The following is an 18,097-nucleotide window of genomic DNA, read 5'->3' as shown; positions in this document are numbered from 1 at the left end:
ATCTCTCTTTCAAAAATAAACATTTTTAAAACTTTTATATCTTCAGGCCAAAAAGCATGAAGCTTCTAAATCACATTAGATGTTTAAATGAAACTTCTGTTAACTTTTTTGGCTAATCTTTTATAATATCTTCAAGGGAAAAAGAACAAAGCTTCTAAATAACACTAGATGTTTAAACTTACTTTTCTATTAACCACATACTGCAAAGACCATTAAGCTTTTTCTGTAAAGGGCGAGGTAGTAATATTTTAGGCTTTGCAGGCCATACAGTCTCTGTCACAGCCACTCCGCTCTGTCACTGTAGACCGAAAGCAGCCATAGACAATATGGCAATGAATGAGCATGGCTGTGTTCCAATAAAACTTTATTTATCCCATTGAAATTTGAGTTTCATGTACTTTTCCCTTGTCACAATACAGTATTTGATTTTTTTAATCCAGTCTTTTAAGACTGTAAAAGCCATTCTTAGCTTGCAAGTCATACAAAATCAGGTTGATGGTAGTTTTCTGGTCCCTGATATGTTGATGTATTTACTAGTTGGACTAAATTGTTGATTCATTTCTCAGGGGGTAGATTATTTGATATTCTTCAGATAAATAAAGAAAATTTTGCCTATTGCTGTAAGCAGTGAATGCTTACAAAAGAGAATCTGTGTTTTGCTTCTTCAGGTCATTAAAATTATTTCTTGAAGAATGGTAGTTCAATATTAGTTATCAAGGCCAAAGCCTCAGATAAGGTTTAGCAAGTTGATGATAAACTATGAGATCTCTTCTACTTTGAGAAAAAAACTTTCTCGTTAGGCAATAAAATATTTCCAAGTTTTGAGATTTCACACTTTTCTTTGTCCTGCTGTGTCCTGTTAAAAATATTTCAGAGCTTGAAATTCCAGCTCTCAGCGTCGGCTGTATGTATACTTATCACATCTTTGACCAGTTCCTCCATTTTTCCCCCATTCTCTCATTCTGAGTAAACTTATTCACACACAAAAGTACCAAATTAAAATTTATGCTTTGTAGAGGACAGCTTTATCTAGGGGCCTGTTTTTCATCCATTTGTTTACATGCAAGATGGACTATTTGATGTAGAATTATTTTAAGTTCAGTATAAGACATGTTATTTGATTGCAGGTAGACTAGGTGGTATTTATGTACATGTAAATTATATGCATGTATACGCACGTGTGTGTGTTATTTTATGTGGAGTGATCCATGAACCATGGTGAAGAACTAAAATTCTGTGACCTCTAAGTTTGCAGGTATGCCGGGTGCTCATCCTGGCTGTAGTCCACTGTCACATTGTGACCACTTTTTTTTTTTAACTCAAAGTAAATGGCATTTTNGGGGGAAGTTTATTTATTTATGTGGACTTCTTTCAAAGATGTGTACATATTTTAAAGAAGAATCATGGATTTTTATACCTGTTCCTCTGCTTTTTTTAAATTTCCTAGTAAAATGTGTTATCCTTAAAGTCTGAAAGAAGGAAAAGCTTTATTGTTTGCCTTTTTTGCACATGTTGAAGTGGATCTGCTTTGCTTCCTGAAATCCGTCAATATAGAATCCTTAGGGTCAGTTTTATTAAGGGGCATTCTATTTATATATACATGCTGCTGAGTGTCATTTGTTAAAATTATTTTAAGGACCAGCATTTTAAGATTTTCCATTTACCTGCCTTTTAGTCAGCGTGATGTGAACCTGGCAAAATGGATTAGGTTTCTTTCCCTCTGTGCCGCTGCTCTGTCCGACGGTTATAGGAATGTCGAAGGCAATTCCCAATAAATTGCATTTGGCTTTTGATCTTCTGTTTATCTTAAGCTTTCATGCCATGAAGTTTCAACAAGAAACGGCTAGTAAAGTAGAATTAAAGCCAGAAGGGAAGCCTCGGAGGCTTGAGGGTATAAATTCCTACGCAGCACTACCTGTGGCTTTAGAGTGGTCATTCGATTCATCTTATAAAGGTTTTCTGCGGGACTCTGGAAACGTGAGCTGAGTGAGTCCCAGCGCCTTGCCAGCCTTGCCAGTCTGTGGATGGAATTCCACCTCTGGCGCGGCNCCGAGCTCTGGGGCCGGGGCTGAGGTGGCGGCGCCCTCCCGGCCTGGAGGCCTGGCTCTCCGAGGGCGCTGCTCCGCCTTTTGCCGGTGGGCGTTTTTTGCCTTCCCTGGCCTGCCCGTGTCGGTGTTGCCGCGCCGTCCTCGGACCAGATGCGCTGAGCGTGTGGTTGGTGCTCAGTGCTCATTTCACAGTTGACCGACGAACATTTTTAAAACAGTGGAATTCATAGGATTTTCAGTTCCCCTGTTGGAAAGCGGGGTCTTACAAGCTTGGGCAGAGAAATGCTGTCTCCCGTTGTGTTTCTCTGCCTTCTGTCTCCCTGCTGTGTGGTCCTCGGGACTTCAGCTGGAATCTTTGTTGTTGGTTTTAAAAAAAATTTTTTTTCGTGTTTATTTCTGAGAGACAGAGTGCGAACGGGGGAGGGGCAGTGAGCGGGAGACACAGACTCTGAAGCTGCTCCAGACGCCAAGGTGTCAGCATAGAGCCTGATGCAGGGCTCAGACTTCAGAACTGCAAGATCTTGACCTGAGCCCAAGTCGGATGCTTCACCGACTGAGCCACCCACGTGTCCCTGAGCTGAGATCTTTGTAAACTGCAGTAATTAGCCTTGTTCTGAGAACATTCTCATTTGATTGAAGCTGGTCAGGAACAGATCTGTAAGGTAGAGTGTCCCATGGAAAATACTGAGTGACAATCATGTGATACATGGAATTCTGCACTTAGGGTCTCCCGCTTCCCTGTGGCACTGTGCCCTCCTTGCTTTAAAATACTTCAGAAGTACTAATTTCAGGGGCGTCTGGATGGCTCGGTTGGTGAAGCATCTGACTTCAGCTCGGGTCATGATCTCACCGTTGTGGGTTTGAGCCCCGTGTCAGGCTCTGTGCTGACAGCTCAGAGCCTGGAGTCTGCTTCAGATTCTGTGCCTCCCCCTCTCTCTGCCCTTCCCCTGCTCTCACTCTCTCTCTCTCTTTCTCAGAAATAAATATCACAGGAAAAAAAATTGAAAAAGAAAGAAATATTAATTTTAAAGAGGGTGCCTGTGTAGCTCAGTAGGCTAAATATCCCACTCTTGATTTCAGCTCAGGCTGTGATCTCATGGTTCAGGGGTTCAAGCCCCGTGTTGGGCTCTGTGCTGGCAGCGTGGAATCTGGTTTGGATTTTCTCTCCCTCTCTCTGCCTCTCTCCTGCTTGTGTACATGCTCTCTCTCGAAATACATACATATTTTTTAAAAAGTTCTAATTGTATTGCTGCCTTTATGTTCCATGTTTGATAAGTCCTTATAGTTCTTTGGTAGTAACTAAATGGTTATATTTCAGTAGCTTACCATGGAAACGAAAAAAAATATTCAGGAGCCCAAAATTTAAAATACACCTCCCATAAACTTGCTAAAATGTTTTTAACTCCTGACTTCTCTTCTTTATTTATTTTGTATAGTTTATGTTAATTTTTCCTGGTAGAAGGCATTTTGCTGTTTTTTTCTTAGCCTCTAATTTATGCAAGATGAATGAGGGGTCATTTTGGCTAAACTGGAAAGGATCTTTGTGGCAAATGTGGAGCAAGCACGGGTAAATTTTTTCTGACAGAGAATATTTTCCTAGGTAAATGGTTGTTGAAGATGTTTTTTCTTATTATTCTCCTGGTACCCTGAGGCCTAATGTGCTTGTTCAGAGAACTCTTAAACAATCAGCAAGGAGGAAAAAAAAAAAAAAAGAGGGAAAAGAAAAAAGAGCAGTAAGAAATTATTTTGGTTTATTCAGAATAGAAGAGTCTTTTCTATCTTGGTTTTTAGTTGAAACAGCTTTCTAATTGGGATTTTGTATTTTATAGGCATTAAGCTAGTATTTGTAATTATTGTTAATAGGGTTACTGAAGGCTGACTGCTTAGGCACTTTTTATTTTACTATGTTGGAGGATAAGGTATGAAAAATAATACAGTTAAAGATACAACAGATGTTCAATTGGTTGCATGTTTTATAAATTAAGAAAAAGAAGACTTAGCTGATGTGTGATTCTCAGCCAGAAGAGTTCAGGACCCACCCCACCCCCAGAGCTGAGAGCCGGCTTCCCCGGCCTTTCGAGGGAAAGCACACAATTAATTTGAATTATTTGGAACATTGGCACTTTCCCACCCCAAACCATCTTTGGATGTTAAGACTTTCTTTTAATCCACTTGCCTTTTAATTATCTCATGACATACTGATATCCATAAAGTCATATTTGAAATGAAGACAATAATAAAATATAGACAGCCGGCATGAGTGATTCTTTTTGGATTATGAAATTGTTTGCCATCCTTACCTAATTTTCCTTCCCCCTCCTCCTCTCACCCCTTCGTATATTTTCAGTGTTTTCATTTGATGTCTGAATAAAAAGGTGTATTAGTTTTCTCAGGCTACTGTAACAAGTTATCACGAACTCAGTGGCTTCAGACAACAGAAGTTCACACTCTTTCGGTTCCGGAGGCCAGAAGGCAGAAGGGAAAGTATAGGCGGGGCCGTGCCCCTCAAGTCTCTCCGGGAAAATCCCTCCTAGCTTCTTCCTCTCCGGCAGCTCCTGGCACTTTCTCGGCTTGTAGCAGCAGCGCTCCAGCGTGTATCTCCTCCTCCACGGGGCCCTGTGGCCCACGTCTGTGCATTCCGCATCTCTCTCTGCTTTACTCTTCAAAGGACGCATCACATTTTGGATCATCCACAAATTCAGAGTGATTTTACCTTGAAATACTTAATTATGGCTTAAGTTAAGAGGCTAGTTTTCAAATAAGGTCACAGCCACACAGGTTTCAGGTTGGACCTATCTTTGGGGGAGGGACCACCATGCATTGGTGCTACCAAAGGTAATTTCCAGAAAAAAGGAAACTATGCTGCTACATGGAAATTGATACAGCCGTTTAGATAGTTGTTTATTTTTATCTTGGGAAGACTACATTTCATTTAACTTAACAGGATTTAATGATTGGGGCCTGTAGCTGGAGATTTGTCAGGAAGCTTCTAGGAGATGTTTTTGTATGTTAAACATCTGGGAGATGTTTAAGATGTTAAGTAACTTAAGAGCAGTTAGAATCTTCACGTAGGCTCTCCAGACCCATTTCTGCAACACATACAATGTACCGTATATAAATATACTACCTTTTTAGTTTTTGTAGTACTTGTCTAGAACTTGCATGAGCCGTGTCAGGTTTTACTGTCTACTCTCTGGGGTGTTACAGTTCTATCGTAATTGTCCTTCATTTTAAAGCACACTGAATGCCCTCGCACAATCCCTGGGATGGGCTGAAAGGAGGAAGGTAGAAGTCAAATTCCAGATCACAGTGGTAACAGTTCCTGAAGAAACCACCCTGTCCTCACCGAAAGACCTATGACTTAAACTAAATACTTGATATGCCACAACAAAAGTTCTTAAACTTTGTGAAGAACAGAATATAGTAAAGTGTTGCAGCAGAATCAGTGGGGAAAACCGTTGAGAATAACATACCGAAACTGCATGGCTGCAGTCAAGGGCTGCTGAACACAGCGCCATGATTACTAACAGTGTGAGGGATACAGAGCGCGAGGGCACCCGCACAGGAAGCCAGACTGGATGGCGAGAGGTCCTCCTGGAGTAATGTGAGAAACTCGTACGTGCTCACCGAACGGTTGTGCGGTGTGATCATTCTACATATTAAGTAATTATGATCTACACAGAGTTATTTGTGTGAGCCGAGAGTTTGGTCTCTGGGATCAAATGGACTTAGGGTCAAATCTCCGCTTTGCCCCTTACTAGTCTTGTGACTTTAGCTCTCAGAAGCCTCAGATACCTTAAGATACTCTGTTAGTAGCTCCCTCATGGGTTGCTGTGAATTAATTCATTGAGAATGACCTATGTAAGAGGCTTAGCCCAGAGGTGGGTCCTGGGAAGCACACAATTAGTGTTGCCTAAAAAGCAAGCTATGAGATCATAGTGTAGTACTTGTTTGTACCTTTTGGATCTAAGGGCTATTTCCTTAAATGAATTGTATGGCTTTGAGGACCTAGGCCTTGTCCTAGGGTTTTTATATGTATGTTTCAAAGTGACACATTGGGGAAGACATAAAGAGAAACCAGGTTGAATGACATAATACAGACTGAACAAATGGGTGACAGAGTTAGTTAACCTTATGACAACATCGTCACTGCTTATGAACATACATTTCATTGATTAATGTTCTTAGAGATTATGAGAAGCAAAAAGTATAAATTGAAAGAATATTGATTTTTTTCCCCCAGAAGTCTTCAAACAATGAATCTTTAAATTTTTTTAATATTTATTTTTTAGAGAGAAAGAGGGACACAGAGCATGAGTGGGGGAAGGGTAGAGAGAGGGAGATGAAGAATTGAAAGCAGGCTCCAGGCTCTGAGCTGTCAGCACAGAGACCGATGTGTGGCTCAAACCCACGAACCGTGAGATTGTGATGTGAGCTGAAGTCAGACACTAAACCGACTGAACCACCCAGGCGCCCCTCACCACAGAGACTCCTGATGTTTAGGTGTTTAGGTGAAGTTGAAGACTCACAACCACCAACCAGGTTTCTTCATCGTCAGCTGAACCCAGTGAGGAAGGAGACCAGTGAGAAGGGATGCTGGGAAGGGAACGTGGAGCAGTGTCAGCGTGTCAAGGTCTTGGAAAGTTTTCCTTTTGTCACTCCTTTGGCTTAAGGCAGATCTTTACAGAATTTGAATTTTGATAGCAAATATATGTTTGCCCTTGAATTACTGTCTCAAATCCTAACCACAGAAAAAGATTTTGACTGTTGAAGGTGTCACAGTTTTTGGTTTTGACATGGATAATTTGAAAATTGGAGGTGCCCTAAAAAAGCAGAGATGACTCGTGACTATTCAAATTTAAATCATTTAAATTAGCTTAAAAAATTCAGCTCTGCAGTCACACTAGCCATGTTTCCAATGCATAGTGGCCACATAGCTGGGCGCCACCATACTGGACAGTGCGGACTGAAGGACTCGCCCATCACAGGAAGTTCTCTTCGACACCTGCTTTTCTAGAACACGTGTTGTTGTAGTTTATGCATTTTTATAAAATGAGCAAAAGTATACAAGCCAAAGTAGTTGCAGGGGTTAGAGAAAAATAATCAGAGTAATAGGAAATGTGAATTAGGTGGGTAGAGTTTTTCCCCCTTCTTTGGTACCCCCCCTTTATTCTTTTTAACAGTTTTGGTGTTGTTTTTTTTTAATTGTTTTATTTATTTCTAGGAGAGAGAGAGAGACAGCGTGAGCAGGGAGGGTCAGAGAGAGGGAGGGAGGCACAGACTCTGAAACAGGCTCCAGGCTCTGAGCTGGCAGTCAGCACAGAGCCCGACACGGGGCTCGAACCCACCAACCGCAAGATCATGACCTAAGCGAAAGTCGGACGCTTAACCGACTAAGCCACCCAGGCGCCCCAACAGTTTTGGTTTTTTAAAAACTCTTACTGATCACAAAGGTTTGCTCTCTCACTGTGGTTGACTGTTAATCCTATTCAGAAATTTCTCCCCCCTCCATTTCTGGCTGCCATCTAGTTAAATCCACAGCACTGATGTTTGAAACCATTTTTTATAGAACCTAATCTTTCAGTCCCTTGCTGGGTTCTCTCATTTTTATTGTGGACTTCAGACTCTGATCTGGGTATATCGAACTCCCATATCACCATCTTGCTGAATGACCTTGAGTAAGCAGTTTAATCGCTCTGAGCCTGTAACAGTGGTAATGTATGTATGATGGTATAGACACCGCCACTTGCATACGTCTGGATTAAGTGAGGAATTTTATGTAAAGCTCCTAGCACAGTACCTTGGCATGTAGTAAGTCAGATAACAATTAGAGGTGAGATCATATGATGCATTATTTCACTCTTGCTGTGGAGCAAACCATCGCAGAATTTAGTGGCTTGAAGCAGCCACCCCCATAATTTAGTATAGGATTCTGCTGGGCACGTCTGGTCTTCTTCAGGCCTGGCCCGTCTTTCATGCAGATTCGGTCCCTCCGCTGCTTCGCTCTGAGGCCCGTTGGTACTGGCTGGCCTCGCTTGCGCGTTGGGCGGTGGGCTGGTGGTCTCCCGGGACAACGGAGATGGCTAGACTACGTGTGTCTCATCGTCCCACCAGGTTAAAGCTTCCTTGGAATACAGAAACCTCAGCCGGAGCCCTTGCTTTCTCCCCGGGCCCTGTCCGCACCCTCTGACTCTAGGCTCACTCTTGTATTGCTGCTGCCTGAACGTAGCCTTCGCCTTCTTTCACCCTTGTTTCTTGAAAACAAGCCTGTTAGTCATCTCTGCATTCTTAGTGCACCCCCAGAGTAGTTGAATGAATACCTAAATATAGCTCCAGCTTTGCGGACCGTTTCATCTTACCTTCACCGGCGAATTCTTTGATGTTCATCTTTATATGCTGCCCTGCTTTCGTGATGTCCATTTGATCTCTCAAACTTGGAGAAGTTTGGAGATGGATTTTGGTATTGATTTATAAGAAATGTCAGTAAAATTCTATATTGAAGCATTTTACTTAATCTGATTTTCTTCTAAAATGGATTCTCTTCTGTAAATGCTAAAGTGACATTGGAACACTATGAATAGTTTTTGTTTTGTTTTTTAATAATCATCTAACAGGAAAGTTCGGCTTCTTAGTTTCACATAGATTTATGGGGTAAACTGGCAACTGTGACTTGGTGAGAATATAGTGTTTTTGCTGTCTCAGTTCACTTATATATTTATAATAGTATTGGTCTGCACAATGAGATGTTTTCGTAGGCCAAGTAAAGAAACTTTCTGTTTTTGTATTTCTATTTTTAATTTAATAGTGCTCCACAGAAAAGGTACAAAAGGCAACGCTTGCATATACATTTTTATGCTTTTGTCCACTTTTCTTTTTTCTCACTTGCTTTTTTTGACCTACTAAATGAATAATGATTAACTATTGTGGATTGTGTGTGTGTTCCCTCAGATTTTATGTAAGTCACAGTCAGAGTGACTTACATCCCAAAGTGCAGTAAATGATGCAGTGTGGGGTGATGGGGAAGAAAAGAATCCCTAAACACTCTGAACTGTAGCCCTGGCCCCGATCATAACACACTGGTGGCCCCAGGACAGTTTGACTTTTCTATGGCCCAGACAGCCGGTTTGATAATGTTGAAAGTTTCTCTCTAATTGGAAGTATCATGCTGTTTCTATCAGTACAGGTTCTACTGGGATTTAGTGATAAACATTACAGATGAACACAGATATTTAAAATGAAAGAAATGGATCTCCTTATTAGGATACTTCATGCCTTCAGGGTTAATAACATGTGCTGGGTATATAGGAAAGGTACACTTCAGATTCATCTTTTGAAATAGGTGCTTGTCACGTAGGCCCGGCAGAAGGATTAGCAGCATCGAGATGCACAGAATTGCAGTGGAAATAAATGGGTGTGAAGTGAGTGATGAATTGCACGGCTGAACTGGGGCAGCTTGAACGTGGCTCCCTGGGGTAGCTCCCCGTGCAGGTGGCTGCTGCAAGCCCAAGGGTTCCTCCAGGGACCATCCACGGTTTTTCTAGGATTTTCCTGCGTTGTTAGGAAATTTTGTCTTCTCACCAGGGTTCATTTTGTGTGCAAGTTCCACAGGAAGCATTAATTTCCCCCTTCTCTGAGGGCCAGGGCCCCCTTGCCACCCCAGCGCTCCCAGAAGCCCTGGCACAGCCTCCCGCTGGGGGTGCCATTCGGCAGAAGAGAGCACCGGGGCCCTTCTGGTAGGATTTCTTTGGGTAGGAGCGGTGTGAGTCTAGAAAGAAAGGTCGTCTTGTCAGACTGAAGTATGTTCCGCGCTCATAAGCTGTCGCACGTGCAATTCAAATTTCCGTTGCCACGCGCGGCCTGTGGCTGCTGTATTGGTCATCTCGGGTCCGGACCTCCATCTGCCCTCGTGCTCTGCGCGCCTCCCCACCTGGCTCTGTGGTAGCTGCTCCGCAGTGTCCTGTTCATGAAGCAGTACCTGCCCCGGTCTCCTGCCTGCCCTACTGGCTCTCCTCCCAGCCCCTCGGCTAAGCGTCTCTGATGAACTTGGAGGAGGGACTTCCCCCTTAACATTCTCTGCCCCCAGTTCCTGGGACTCATGGTTCCCTTTCAGCGGACCGCTTCCTCGGCTCCTTCGTGGCTTTCCCGAACGTGGCGGGACCCTGCTTTCATACGACTGGCCCGCCGTTCCCTTTATTCCTCACACGCTCCGCTGCTCGTGGTATAACCCGAACCCGTGGGCCGCGGACCGGCCCCCTGCGTGCGTGCCTCTCCCTGCCTGCTGGACGCCACCGTCCCCTGGACCGCCTGTCACGGTGCCTGGCACGTCCTGCCTGTAATACATCACTGTTGCATCACTTTCTCTCAGCTCATGTATGAGTTCGTATATTAGCTCATGTGCTCACAAATGCATACACATTCCAAGTTTAGTGTAGTTTAGGTGTCTCTCTCACTCAAATACAGTTTTAACGCTGCTCTTTCATGGTTTTAAGGAATTGATGCGTTCACACACTTAAGTATTTTTTTTAGGGTAATAGAGGTGTAGCAGCATAAGGAAGGCAGAGGGTCTGTCCTCACAGGCTCTGCAGGCAACGAGAGGAGGTTGGATAGTGACGGCGGTGGGGTGATGATGCGATACAGCAAACGTGGGAGCGTGGGGCCCGGCCACAGGACCCCGCGCACACCTGTCACGTCAGGCCTCAGAAGTGATGTGTAAGCTGAGAGGGAAGAGTGGATAGCAGTAACTAGGCTAAAAAAAAATGCGTAAGAAGGGGCATTAGAATTCATTGCATTCAAACGAAATTAATGTTCCATTTGAGTTAACAGGAGAGAATTAATCTGAAGCATATGGAGAGTGCGAATAATCAACCTAGGTTTGCTTCTTGTTGTCTCTGTGTTGAGTTTGTCACATAGATGTGGGCATGTCCTTGTGCTGTAAGTGGGGAATTGTATTTGCTAATAGACATTTGTTTATTGGCTGTAGAAACTTACTTGCTAACGGGCATTCTCGCAACAAGTGATGATGCTCTACAGAAGCGGGGCCCTGTTTTGCTGAGAACATGCCAGGCCGTTGCCATTGGTGACAACTTTTCGATGGACACCTTAGGACAGTAAGATGGGGCTAATCACAGTGATTTTCTGTCATTCTTGAACTACTTAAAACCACAGTCAGAAAGTGGTAAACATTTGATAGGAAAAAAAGAGGGCTTAATTTAAAAAGGTTTTTTGACGAAAGAAAATCAGACCTATGCCACAAGAAGCAACGTTTTTACACCATTAAGCAGTTGCCGTGCATTTTCCTTGAACCTCTTTTAATCTCTAAGTTAGGTTTGGGAAAAAACCCAGATTCTAGTTTATAATATAGTCTTTTGTTGTTTTTATTAGCAAGAGTGCATTGCTTCACTGAATCGTGGAGAAGATAATGTTGATTGAGATCCTTAGTCACTATTTTAGGGATAAAAAATCCTTCACATTAAATGAAAGCACGAGCCTTTCATTTACAAATTTAGAGAATCGTTTTGAATAGCCTTTAATTGGTAGTTGTGTGAAATTACTTAGGATAATAGGGGAAAATCAATTATAGTGATAAAGTCTCTTCTTAAATATACATTATTTTTGAAGTATTTTCCTGTGGAAAAACCACAAAACGCTGGGCAAGAAAGGTTGTTGCTGGCGGTTTTCTAGGCTCAGAAGGTTTCACCTGAGCCTCTGATCTGATGTCAGATCCCCTCTGTCCACCCCTGGCCGTTATCGGCACAGCAGTGGAGGATATCTCAGTGGTTGGGGGGATTTTGTTTGTATTTTGTGAAGTATAGAAAGTATTTAATCAGTTTTCACGGTCTTCCAGGATCCAACCTATGTGGACACTTTAACCGACTGTTATTAAAGTTCTAGAGAGAGATTGAAACTACAGATTTTCTAGTTTGATAGAAAAATCAAAGAAATGAAGAATATGGCTTTTCTTTGAGGATCATTTATTTTTTTTTTCTTCCATTGGAGATTAGTTGATAGCTGAGCACTATTTCCTGGAAAGTCACATTACTTTTATAACCAGTCTTCACTTACAAGGGTAAATGATGGGGAGGTAATAAATCATAGTCAGCGAAAGATATTCCAGTGGTCCTTTTTAATACAGTTACAGCAGATCTTTTCTGTCGCTTCATACTTCATCATCTCTGCAGAAGTTGGAGGGGTTTGAAATGCTGGGTAACTTCACCTTAACTTTTTAAAAACTCTCCTGACAAAAATGTGTATTCAAACCACTGGCCGCATAAAGAAGGTGACTGATTGGAGTTTTGCCACTTTTTCATCCTTCTGTCCTTTATCTCCTGTGTTTAAGAGCCATTAAAATGAGACCGTGTGAAGTCTGTTGGCTGTAAATAAAATGATTGGACCTGGATTAATCACTTTTTTTTCCCTTTAGGATCTGAGATTTGCTCAGACTTTTGCACACACTGTGGTTTCCATAACAGTATTTGGTAATTGACTTTATCTGTTATGATTAATGAATTGTTACCACTTTATAGGTCTTATCACAACAACATCAAGGAAACTGGACCGAGAGCAGCAGGATGAACATATATTAGAAGTAAGCATTTCTTTATTTTAATTATTTTAAAAATACTGTAATTATGAATATCACGGGAAAGAATGTGGTCACATTAACTAGTCTTCTTAATTGTTGCTATTTTGTTATATTGCCTCCTGGTCATAATTAAAAAGGACAATAAAAGGGAAAGAAACACTTTGGCGTGTATTTCATGCCCCTTTAAATCCCTTTCTGTTTCCAAAATACAGGACCACTCACATTTTTGTGCTTTATACATGCACAACACGCACAGAACAAACCGATGAAAATGAAATTATTGAAATTTCCTTTTCATTAACATACAATGTATTTCTGTATGCCTTCTACATCTTTTTCCTTAGTATTGTTTTCAGGATGTTTTATGATAATAGATCTACTTCAACTGTAGCTAGTTTTCAGGTTTTGTTATCATTGTTCTTAAATAATTGCCTTGTTTTTCCACTGTAAACTGAATTGAAGAAAGCTTGTGTTTTGTTTTTAAAAATAATTTTGAATTTTGTTGATTTATTTTGAGAGAGAGGGAGAGAGCGCAGGAAAGGGGCAGAGAGAGAGAGAATCCCAAGCAGGCTTTGTATTGTCAGCATGGAGCCCAGTGTAGGCCTCAGACTCCCAAACCCCGCTGTCATGACCAGAGCTGAAATCAAGAGTTGGACGCCAAATTGACTGAGCCACTTAGGTGCCCCGGAAGCGTGTGCTTTTTAAACATTTCTAAAATGAGAGACTGAAGCCTGACGTCTTTTCTGATAGGCTTCTCGTGCTCACAGCTGACTTAAAATGCCTTCTAGTCCCTGAAAGAAGAAACACAGCTTGTCCTTGACTGGTTTGCTGGTGGATGGTCAGCACCCAGTAGGCACAGGGATAGGGGTCTGTGGAGGCAGTGGGGACAGTGGCCTGTGGACAGCGGGCCGGATCCGATTGCTGGGAGCCGTGGCCTGCAGGCCAGCAGGAGGCTGAGAAGAGACCGCCCTTAGGGAGGGAAGCAGAGCCGAGCAGATGAGGAACCTCTGCAGACACCCCTCTGTCACATGTTACATGCCAGTGTTGATCATTGGAGCCAGACCTGGAAAAGACCAAGTGCTTGTTGAGTTATCTGCACAGATCTTCCATTCTGCCCGTGCGGGTTCTTCAGAAAATTCTAAGCTATGCTTTGTTATTATCATTTTTATTAATATTTAGCTCTCTCTCTTTTTACATTATTGCTGTTCATAATGCTGCCTGCTTAATCTCATTTCATCCTTGGTCTGATTTTCTTCCTTCCTTCCCTTCCTTCCTTCCTTCCTTCCTTCCTTTCCTTTCCTTCCTTCCTTCCCTTCCTTCCTTCCTTCCTTCCTTCCCTCCCTCCCTCCCTTCCTTCCTTCCTTCCATTTGAGAGAGAGCATGAGCAGGGGAGGGAGAGAGAGAGGGGGCAGAGGATCTGAAGGGGGCTCTGCACTGTCCGCACAGAGCCCGAAGTGGAACTCGAACTGGACAACCGAGAGATCATGACCCGAGCTGACGTCAGACGCTCATCCAGCTGAGCCACCCAGGTGCCCCCTTGGTCTGATCTTCTAATTGCCCGTAAAATAGGTAGCTTTTCTAGCTCTGCAGTGTGTGCGCATGACTATCCTGTGTAGAAAGCGCGGTTTCACAGCTGCCATTACAGTTAGTAATTTCTTCACGTGCTGTGTCCACGTGTAGGTCATACAGCCCCCTTGAGTTCTGTTTCCTTTCGGTAGAGCAGAGCTTGGAATTTTCATTCAGTCACTACAGTGATGGACAGAAGGGAGAATATGGTTCCCGAGAAAAGGAACTGGTGGCAAACTGGAGTGGCAGGTCCCCGGCATGGGCATCTCATCCGGCCCGCGCCCCGGCTAGAGCCGCACGGGACACCTGCTCGCTGTGCGCCTCACTCCAGTGCGGCCCATTCGTGGTAAACGTCCAGGCTGGATGGGAGCAAGTGTAAGATACTTAGGACTCTGAAGATGATACCAAGACATCGGTGGGAAATAAGACTGCATAGCGGTTTGTTTACATACCTTGTCTGTCTTTTGTAGTCCTTTTCGGTGGCATATTCCAGGGCCGACACCGGTGTTGATTTGCCTGTCTTGAAGAGTTTTTCAACAGTTCCATGCTAAAAGCTGTGTTATTGAGGGGCGCCTGGGTGGCTCAGTCCGTTGGGCAGCCGACTTCAACTCAGGTCATGATCTTGCGGTTTGTGGGTTCGAGCCCCTCTTCCGGCTCTGTGCTGACAGCTAGCTCAGAGCCTGGAACCTGCTTCGGATTCTGTCTCCCTCTTTCTCTGACTCTCCCCTGCTCACGCTGTCTCTCTCTCAGAAATAAATAAAACATTAAAAAAAAAAAAAGCTGTGTTATTGAACCCAAACTTAAAAATGTGTTGGTGAGGATTACTATAAAACATAGCGCTTGCTTATATTTCTTTTTAATTTTCTTTCTTTTTCCTAAAGATTATATGAAAACTGGTGCAAAGGAAATGTTTTGAGAGGTTAAAATGAAATAGTAATTGAAAATTTTGTTTTTATTTTGAGTATGGGCAGGTAAATCATGCACTTTATTTGAAAAAATTTTTTTTCTTTCTAAGCTTCTTTATTTTGGGTGGGGGGAAGGGCAGAAAGAGGGAGAGGGAGGGAGAGAATCCCTAGTAGGCTCTGCACTGGCAGTACAGACTTAGGCTTGAACTCATGAACCCACGAGATCGTGACCTGAGCCAAAAGCAAGAGTCAGATGCTTAACTGACTGAGCCACCCAGGCTCCCCAATCATGTACTTACAGAGAAGCAACTACTTTACTTAAATAGCCTTGACGGGTACTATTAGGATATAGTCACACTTTTATAAACAACAGATTTATACTCACAAAGCTTTAAAAAAATTAGTCCCACAAAAACCTTCAGTATACTTGACTATTTTTAGTATTTCAGTCATTAATTTTGGAGGATGTGGTGAGAGGAGAAGAGCTATTCTTAGGGTCATTGCTTTTAACGTACACACCAAAATAAAAACGGGCATTGGATTTAGGGGTGAAATTATGCATATGTAACCATTCACCAGTGCAGTTATCAGGACCTCAGCTTTTTATTCCTAAACTGAATACATGAATAATTAGAATGACAGTTACTTTACATTTCTTTCACTGAAAATCTTAATAATAAGTGGGTCTGGAATGACAATTTTTATGTCTGCCCTGCTAAACGTGGAAGACTCCTGTGCAAGAACAGAACCAGACAGAACAAAAGGGTGACAGCTAGAATGAAAAGGCGCGTGACTTTGCACATATTTTAAGTTGGTGATTTAGCTCAAAACGGAAAGTTTTTCATGCAGTATGTGGAGATGTGATTTTTAAGGGTATAGAGTGTATGTTATTCCTCAGAGGGCTCTATTGAAAAGCAGAATCTTCCTGTAGCTCTTCCTTGGCTTCAAAAGAAGACATTCTTGATAGTTCGCCATTTTGGCGACGTTCGCGTTACAGCTGCGGCCGCGCAGGGAGAGGCCCCGTGGCGAGGGGAGAGCCGGGGCTCGCGCCGCCTCCTCCTCAGCCCGCGCCTCGCTCCGCGGGTCCCTGTCTGAATGGGACGTGTCGCCTCGCCTCTTGTTGTCAGGAAAGGAGATGGTATGTGTCATAGAACTGGGTGAGATGTAGCGGTTTGTGCACCTGCGGGTTATCCTTAATTAGGAGGAAGGTGGTCACTTTGTATATAGTTCTGTTTTTAAAAACCTCTCCTGACCTGCTCCCTTCCCCACACAGGTAACCGTGACAGACAACGGTAGCCCCCCCAAATCCACCATTGCAAGAGTAATTGTGAAAATCCTTGATGAAAACGACAACAAACCTCAGTTCCTACAAAAGTTCTACAAAGTCAGACTCCCAGAGCGGGAGAGACCAGAACGAGAACGAAACGCCAAGCGCGAGCCCATCTACCGAGTTATCGCTACGGACAAAGATGAAGGTCCCAATGCAGAAATCTCTTACAGCATCGAAGACGGAAACGAGCATGGCAAATTTTTTATTGAGCCGAAAACTGGAGTGGTTTCATCCAAGAAGTTCTCTGGAGCCAGAGAATATGATATTCTTTCAGTGAGTTAAGATCTAGTCTTTGAGTTTCTTACACACTTTGACCATTAATCCGGTCTCTGTCACTTCTCTTATAACTTCTTCTTTCTTCAATAAGTAGCCTCAGTGTTTGTGACCTAACTTTGGGAAATGTAACAGGTTGTCCTTTTCAGCTGTCACTCCAGTTATTACTTACGTTGAGTGTGGCGTGAAGAGGCTGCTTTTTTTTTTTTTTTTAATTTTTTAATGTTTGTTTATTTTTGAGAGAGAGACAGAGTGTGAGCAGGGGAGGGGCAGAGAGAGAGGGAGACACAGAATCCAAAGCAGGCTCCAGGCTCTGAGCTGTCAGCACAGAGCCCGACACGGGGCTCAAACCCACGAACCGTGAGATCATGACCTGAGCCAAAGTCAGATGCTTAACCAACTGAGCCACCCAGGCACCCTAAGAGGTTGCTCTTTCTAATCAAACCTTAAACGTGGGGAATACACAAATACACATACTGTTTGAAATTGGCTTAGTCGAAGACCAAACTGATCTGTGCTTCAGTGATGGATGTAACTTCCAATTTGCTTCTTTTATCCCCTCTACGTACATTTTATAGATTAAGGCAGTTGATAATGGTCGCCCCCAAAAGTCATCAACCACGCGGCTCCACATTGAATGGATTTCCAAACCCAAACCATCCCTGGAGCCCATTTCATTTGAAGAACCGTTTTTTACCTTTACGGTCATGGAAAGTGACCCGGTCGCTCACATGATCGGAGTGATATCTGTGGAGCCTCCTGGCACACCTCTTTGGTTTGATATCATTGGTAAGTATTGCTCCAAGTTTTCGTTGTCCGTGTGTAAGTTACATTGAGGAGAACCTGTCTTGTCTTTGATTTCTGTCTTTGAGAACCTGTCTCCTTCTGATTTTTTTTGTCCCATTTCAGGGTTTAAAATTGGGAGCAAGACCTAGAAGTGGGGAATTTGTCTTAAATTGAAGTATTTTGATTGCAAATGTGTTGTAATATCCAGCATGTATTCAACTTGTTTAAAATAGGTGCCGTGCATCACTAATAGAAAAATAAGGTTTTCAAAAATCCATCCAAGAGTTAGAAATTTGAATGTTTTTGGTTCAAAAGCAAATTTTCCTTCTTGATACATAACATACGGCACATTGCTATTTTTAGTGAATATGGTTTGAATGCTTAAAATAACTGCCTGTGTGACTGTCTCATGTCAGTATTTTATAGGGAATAAGCTTACAAATTTTATTTGTATAACTTAAAAATGGTGGTGCCAACTATGGCCTTTTTAAGTTTGATTTACCACTTTTTGGGAATGTGAGAAGCAGTGTTCACTAGATTAAATGACCCTGTAATAAAAATGACATGCCTAAGTCAGTTTTATCTTTTTTTTGGGGGGGGGGGGGGG

General features: G+C 42.7%; 1 protein-coding gene across 2 annotated transcripts in view; it reads left to right on the top strand.

Moving 5' to 3' along the window:
* FAT1 (FAT atypical cadherin 1) overlaps positions 1–18,097 on the top strand; it is a 125,969-nt gene that overhangs the window by 63,171 nt on the left and 44,701 nt on the right. For both annotated transcript variants that reach the window (XM_077775054.1, XM_077775055.1), the window contains exons 4-6: positions 12,572–12,633; positions 16,375–16,704; positions 17,283–17,493. In XM_077775054.1, coding sequence (XP_077631180.1) covers positions 12,572–12,633; positions 16,375–16,704; positions 17,283–17,493 — 603 coding nt within the window. The remainder of the gene's footprint in view (positions 1–12,571; positions 12,634–16,374; positions 16,705–17,282; positions 17,494–18,097) is intronic.

The sequence above is a fragment of the Crocuta crocuta genome, unplaced genomic scaffold (assembly GCF_008692635.1).
Source record: "Crocuta crocuta isolate KB4526 unplaced genomic scaffold, BGI_CrCroc_1.0 scaffold734, whole genome shotgun sequence".
Lineage (NCBI taxonomy): Eukaryota > Metazoa > Chordata > Mammalia > Carnivora > Hyaenidae > Crocuta > Crocuta crocuta.
The sequence above is the reverse complement of the archived record's forward strand: the minus strand, read 5'-3'. Positions and strand labels throughout refer to the sequence as shown.